This window comes from Salvelinus fontinalis, chromosome 14, assembly GCF_029448725.1.
Source record: "Salvelinus fontinalis isolate EN_2023a chromosome 14, ASM2944872v1, whole genome shotgun sequence".
Lineage (NCBI taxonomy): Eukaryota > Metazoa > Chordata > Actinopteri > Salmoniformes > Salmonidae > Salvelinus > Salvelinus fontinalis.
In genome coordinates this window covers 21143635-21150676 of record NC_074678.1, presented here as the reverse complement: position 1 = coordinate 21150676, position 7042 = coordinate 21143635, and the positions used below count along the sequence as shown (strand labels likewise).

The 7042-nt window shown below is 46.1% G+C and overlaps 1 protein-coding gene across 4 annotated transcripts in view; it reads right to left on the bottom strand.

The window, feature by feature from the left end:
* Positions 1-3820: 3820 nt before the first annotated feature.
* The window catches only part of rgs8 (regulator of G protein signaling 8), a 38776-nt gene continuing 35554 nt past the window's right edge, over positions 3821-7042 (bottom strand). For 2 of the 4 annotated variants that reach the window (XM_055944147.1, XM_055944148.1), the window contains one exon: positions 3821-5545. In XM_055944147.1, the coding sequence (XP_055800122.1) occupies positions 5351-5545 (195 nt within the window). In that variant the 3' untranslated portion in view covers positions 3821-5350. The remainder of the gene's footprint in view (positions 5546-7042) is intronic. The other 2 variants (XM_055944146.1, XM_055944145.1) reach the window with 1 other exon arrangement.

Here is a 7042-nt window from a genome sequence, read left to right as displayed (position 1 = left end):
GCCCGTGTGCTGCTCGTGTGCTGCCCGTGTACTGCTCGTGTGTCTATGAATGAGAACACTGGCCTACATTTCCCCTGGTCCTCTTCCCCACAGTGACTCAACAACTTACATATACACAGCAGGCGAAACTAAGTGGTGCAGTGGGCGAGACCACTGGGCACCAGGCCTACACATTCAAATGGCACAGATCCCTCATGGCTGGCATAGCAAACATACATTTCTGACACCTATACCTGTTTTGAGTTTTTACTAAACCCCCTCCTGAATACCCAGATGCTGTCCCTGTCTTCTTTATCTTTATCTTTCCTCTCGCTCTCACCTTCTCTCCGGAGGTGTTATGTGTTCATTGGTTTGGTCTGTATCTGTGTGCATTTTGTCTGTGTATGACAAAACCCAGCTTGACAACAGGTCATTTCATTTTTATAGAAAAAAAACTCAAGAGGACATTACATTCAAGGTATGCACCACAATGAACAAACCATTGCAAATATGTATATTTTATATTTTACTCATGCAGTTTCACTGATCCACAGTAAGTTTAAATCATATATTTTAAAGTGTGTTTATCATAAATAATTCAAATATACTCTATATTCTATGTCATTTTTAAAGAATAATAATCGAAATATTCATAATCTGAAAAAATATTATAGTATATATAGAACATGACGTGCTGCAAAAGTTGAATAAAATTCCCAGAAACGTATCAACTTCAAAATAAGTATATAGTGAGAGGATAAATACACATGAACAAAAACAACACGTTGTCTAATAAGAGTAATACAAGTATACACAGTACAAGGTCTTGTGGTATTTTGTTTTCTAAGTGCAAACTAGCTCGACACAATATCACGATATGTCTAAATTCTATGAATCCCTATGTTAGAATCCTAACTTGATACTTAAACTTAATCTTTTAACTTAAACTTTCACATGATTCACTATGTCAATGCTAGACTGAAATCGAGTTACGCACATATATCTCAAGTTAGGACTTGAGGAATAATGGTTACTTGTGTTCTTCTAACTACTGAAGAAATGTGTGTGTGTGTGTGTTTGTGTGTGTGCGTGTTTATACAACGGGTGGGTCTAATCCTGAATTCTGATTGGTTAAAATTGCAATCCAGCCGGTGTCTAATCCACAAGTTACCACTGGCTAAATCTATTAACTTAAAATGCCTATTTACTTTGTTCCATCTTACTGCGCAATCCACTGTCTCATCAGCCTAGCCAAGCAATTTATTAACTTGATCTCCACTATAAAAAGCATCTAGATATTATCTAACATTTATTTTAGACTAACATTTAGTTTTCAACAGAGGAGATTTATATAAACCTTGCAGTATGTCTCTCCGACATTTACACCATTGTTTCAATATTCAATTTCGATCTCCAGCTGTCCCATAATAATGAACGTGTCGGGAGTCGGAACGAGACCGACAGGCAAACAGCGTTTCTCAGCCAGTCGAAATCATGAATTGCTGGCATAATTTGTTATGGATATATACAAAGAAATATCATTTGAAACAAGGTAAAACGAAATGAAGTGCAGCTAGTTTACAGTCTTTCCAGCTTCAGTTTGAAGTGATTGCGTTAGCTGTGTTGTTGGCTAGCTCCTCTCAACAACTGTATCCTGATGAGTGAGCAAATGTTATATGCCAGGCGAAATTTCGCCTCACTAGCTCATTGTTATGGATGTATCCAAATAAATGTCACTAGAAAAGCTTAAACAAATGCAAATGCAGCTACTTGCTGTTATTCTGGCTGCACTTTTTGATGTGACTGTAAGTTAGCCGTAGTTTGCTAGCTAGCAAGCAAGGGATAATAATGTTGCTAGCCAGTATGGCAATTAAATATTTAGAAGGAACGACTGTGTCGCACCCATAGATACAGAAAAGAAAGTCTGAACGACTGGGTCTCTAGCAACCGAACCGATAGAACGAACATCCAGCCAGCTTGGGTAGCAACCCTAGATTTGGGACAATATCTTGTGGAAGGATGAAATAGTATGAATACATTTATCAAAATAATGTTTTTAATGAAAATAGGTCAATCATTATTTGAATATGTTGCTAACTGTAACAGTCCTGACCTGTTTTATGTTGTTTTTTATGTGTTTATGGTCAGGGCATGTGTTTTGGGTGGGCAGTCTATGTTATCTGTTTCTATGTTGGTTTCGGTTTGCCTGGTATGGCTCTTGATTAGAGGCAGGTGGTTTGCATTTTCCTCTAATCAAGAGTCATATTTAGGTAGGGCATTTTCACTGCTTGTGTGTGGGTGATTGTCTCCTGTGATGTCTTCGTTATGTTCGATGTATTCACTTTTGGAGCTGTTTGGCTGTTCGTTCGTTTTGATGTACGTTCCTGTTCGTGAGTTTACGTTTGTTGATGTGAGTTTATGTTCAGGTTCCGTTGTACGTCGTTTTGTTATTTTGTAGTTTTGAAAGTGTTTTGTTTTGTTTTCGTGTTGCCATCTGCATCGTTGTAATTTATAATAAAGATGGCATATTTCCCTAACTCCGCATATTGGTCAGAAGATCCTTCTCTCCTCACCTCATCCGAGGATGAGGAGAGCCGTCAACCAGACAGAATCACCCACCAAAATACAGAGACCAAGCGGTATGGGAATGCTCGACGGAGCAATAAGGATTTCTGGACTTGGGAGGAGATATTGGACGGTAGAGGACCTTGGGCTCAACCAGGGGAATATCGCCGTCCTAAGGAGGAGAAGAGGGCAGCCACAGCCCAGGAGCGCTGGTATGAGGAGGCAGCGCGACGACGCGGTTGGGAGCCCGTGAGTAAGACCCAAAAATTTCTTGGGGGGGGGCACACGAGGAGTGTGGCAAAGCCGGGTAGGATACCCGAGCCAACTCCCCGTGCTTACCGTGGAGGTAGAAGGCGTCGTACTGGTAAGACACCGTGTTATGCGGTAAAGCGCACGGTGTCCCCAGTACGCGTGCTTAGCCCAGTGCGGGCTATTCCACCTTGCCGCACTGGGAGGGCTAGGTTGGGCATCGAGCCGGGTGCCATGAAGCCGGCCCAACGTAGCTGGTCTCCAGTACGTCTCCTCGGGCCGGTGTACATGGCACCAGCCTTACAGGTGGTGTCCCCGGTTCGCCTGCATAGCCCAGTGCGGGCTATTCCACCTCGCCGCACTGGCAGGGCTACGGGGTTCATTCAACCTGGTAGGGTTGGGGAGGCTCGGTGCTCAAGAGCACGTGTCCTCCTTCACGGTCCGGTATATCCGGTGCCACCTCCATGTACCAGTCCTCCGGTGGCAGCCCCCCGTACCAGGCTGTCTCTCCGGGTTCTCTCTCCTGCTGTTTCCTCCTCTCCAGCGCAGCCGGTGCCTAGACCACGCACCAGGCTGTCTCTCCTTCTCCTCCCTACAGAGCTATCTGTCTCCCCAGCGCCATCTGAGCCATCCGTCTCCCCAGCGCCATCTGAGCCATCCGTCTCCCCAGCGCCATCTGAGCCATCCGTCTCCCCAGCGCCATCTGAGCCATCCGTCTCCCCAGCGCCATCTGAGCCATCCGTCTCTCCAGCGCCGTCTGAGCCATCCGTCTGCCATGAGCCTGCAAAGCCGCCCGTCTGCCATGAGCCTGCAAAGCCGCCCGTCTGCCATGAGCCTACAGAGCCATCCGCCAGACAGGAGCCGCTAGAGCCGTCAGCCAGACAGGAGCCGCTAGAGCCGTCAGCCAGACAGGATCTGCCAGAGCCGCCAACCAGACAGGATCTGCCAGAGCCGCCAACCAGACAGGATCTGCCAGAGCCGCCAACCAGACAGGATCTGCCAGAGCCGCCAACCAGACAGGATCTGCCAGAGCCGCCAACCAGACAGGATCTGCCAGAGCCGCCAACCAGACAGGATCTGCCAGAGCCGCCAGCGAGCCATGAGCAGCCAGAGCCGTCAGCGAGCCATGAGCAGCCAGAGCCGTCAGCGAGCCATGAGCAGCCAGAGCCGTCAGAGAGCCATGAGCAGCCAGAGCCGTCAGAGCGCCATGAGCGTCGAGAGCCGTCAGAGCGCCATGAGCGTCGAGAGCCGTCAGAGCGCCATGAGCGTCGAGAGCCGTCAGCCTGCCATGAGCGTCGAGAGCCGTCAGCCTGCCATGAGCGTCGAGAGCCGTCAGCCTGCCATGAGCGTAGAGAGCCGTCAGTCTGCCATGAGCGTCGAGAGCCGTCAGCCTGCATGGACCTGCCAGAGCCGTCCAACCAGGACCTGCCAGAGTCCTTCAGCTGGGATCTGCCCCTTGTCCCGGTGCTGCCCCTTGTCCCGGTGCTGCCCCTTGTCCCGGTGCTGCCCCTTGTCCCGGTGCTGCCCCTTGTCCCGGTGCTGCCCCTTGTCCCGGTGCTGCCCCTTATCCAGGTGCTGCCCCTTATCCAGGTGCTGCCCCTTGTTCTAGTGCTGCCCCTTGTCCCGGTGCTACCCCTTGTCCCGGTGCTGCCCCTTGTCCCGGTGCTAGCTGTTTATTTAGGGGAGGGTAGTGTTAGGGTGGTCATTAGAGGGGGTAGACAGAAGAGGGGAGTGACTATGGTGGTATGGGGACAGCGTCCTGAGCCGGAACCACCACCGTGGTCAACTGCCCACCCGGACCCTCCCCTGGACTTTGTGCTTGTGCGCCCGGCGTGCGCATCTTGAGGGGGGGGTACTGTAACAGTCCTGACCTGTTTTATGTTGTTTTTTATGTGTTTATGGTCAGGGCATGTGTTTTGGGTGGGCAGTCTATGTTATCTGTTTCTATGTTGGTTTCGGTTTGCCTGGTATGGCTCTTGATTAGAGGCAGGTGGTTTGCATTTTCCTCTAATCAAGAGTCATATTTAGGTAGGGCATTTTCACTGCTTGTGTGTGGGTGATTGTCTCCTGTGATGTCTTCGTTATGTTCGATGTATTCACTTTTGGAGCTGTTTGGCTGTTCGTTCGTTTTGATGTACGTTCCTGTTCGTGAGTTTACGTTTGTTGATGTGAGTTTATGTTCAGGTTCCGTTGTACGTCGTTTTGTTATTTTGTAGTTTTGAAAGTGTTTTGTTTTGTTTTCGTGTTGCCATCTGCATCGTTGTAATTTATAATAAAGATGGCATATTTCCCTAACTCCGCATATTGGTCAGAAGATCCTTCTCTCCTCACCTCATCCGAGGATGAGGAGAGCGCCAGCTATGACACTAACCCGTTGTATAAAAGTGATAATGCCCGAGAAGCTGGTATTAGGGGATATATTGGCACGGTTTGCCGACCCTCGACTTTGTCTCTGGCCTAGCAACACCCGTGCCAATATATCCTCCAAACACTGGCTTCACGGCATTATCACTTAAGTGTGCGTATATGTATCTGCGGCTGCAGATGTGTGTGTTCTTCAGACAGAGTTCCGTTGGCAGTGTGTGTACTGCGTTTTGAGTAAGTCCTGGTAGATCTTGGAGCGGAGGAATCGTGGGTAAGAGTCTTTCTCCATGAGGCTGTGGACCCTTGACTGGACCTCGTTCAGACTGGAAGGAGTGGGCTCCTCAAGGCTCTGTCTCGTCACCTCCCGTGTACGGAAGTCTATGTTTACCTACAGGGACCAAGGGAGTGCAAAATAAACATTAGATATCTGAATCATCTAAGTGTGTCAATGTTCTATGGAAGACAGTATCAAAATTACTTTTATTCCATATAATCAAAGTACGTGTATTCATGTATTCATGTGCATTTATCTGACACATAGTAACTCCAGATTAAAAACAAACACAACCCTTAGCATTGATATTTAAAGTAACTGTCCAGGGAAAACTAACTTTTAAAAGTTAATATTCTGTTAACTAGGACCAAAATGATGTTGATGGCTCATCCTATACTCGTTTTTGTGGCCAAAGCGTAAATTGGAGAGAAAAGAAAGTAAAAAAAAATGCTTGCTATTTCCTGATAGAACATGATGTCATGTTGCCTCATTGGCTGAGCTGGCCAATCAGCGGTCTACTCGCAGTTTGTTGATAGTATGACTATGTGTTAATAAGCAATTGCCTGCTAAAGTTACAGTTAGCGTTATGTTTAGAAAACATTAGTTAAAATGTTGCTGACAGTTATTGAACATTTACATTTGAGTCATTTAGTAGATGCTCTTATCCAGAGCGACTGCATATATTTTCATCATGGGAATTGAACCCACAATCGTGGTGTTACAAGTGACATGTTCTACCAACTGATTCATCTACTGAACATCTACAACAGCTGAACATCTACAAACCATCTACAAGCCATCTACTGAACATCTACAACAGCTGAACATCTACAAGCCATCTACTGAACATCTACAACAGCTGAACATCTACAAACCATCTACAAGCCATCTACTGAACATCTACAACAGATGAACATCTACAAACCATCTACAAGCCATCTACTGAACATCTACAACAGCTGAACATCTACAAGCCATCTACAAGCCATCTACTGAACATCTACAACAGATAAACATCTACAAACCATCTACAAGCCATCTACTGAACATCTACAACAGATGAACATCTACAAACCATCTACAAGCCATCAACTGAACATCTACAACAGATGAACATCTACAAGCCATCTACAAGCCATCTACTGAACATCTACAACAGCTGAACATCTACAAACCATCTACAAGCCATCTACTGAACATCTACAACAGATAAACATCTACAAACCATCTACAAGCCATCTACTGAACATCTACAACAGCTGAACATCTACAAACCATCTACAAGCCATCTACTGAACATCTACAACAGATAAACATCTACAAACCATCTACAAGCCATCTACTGAACATCTACAACAGATGAACATCTACAAACCATCTACAAGCCATCTACTGAACATCTACAACAGCTGAACATCTACAAACCATCTACAAGCCATCTACTGAACATCTACAACAGCTGAACATCTACAAGCCATCTACAAGCCATCTACTGAACATCTACAACAGATAAACATCTACAAGCCATCTACTGAACATCTACAACAGATGAACATCTACAAACCATCTACAAGCCATCTACTGAACATCTACAACAGATGAACATCTACA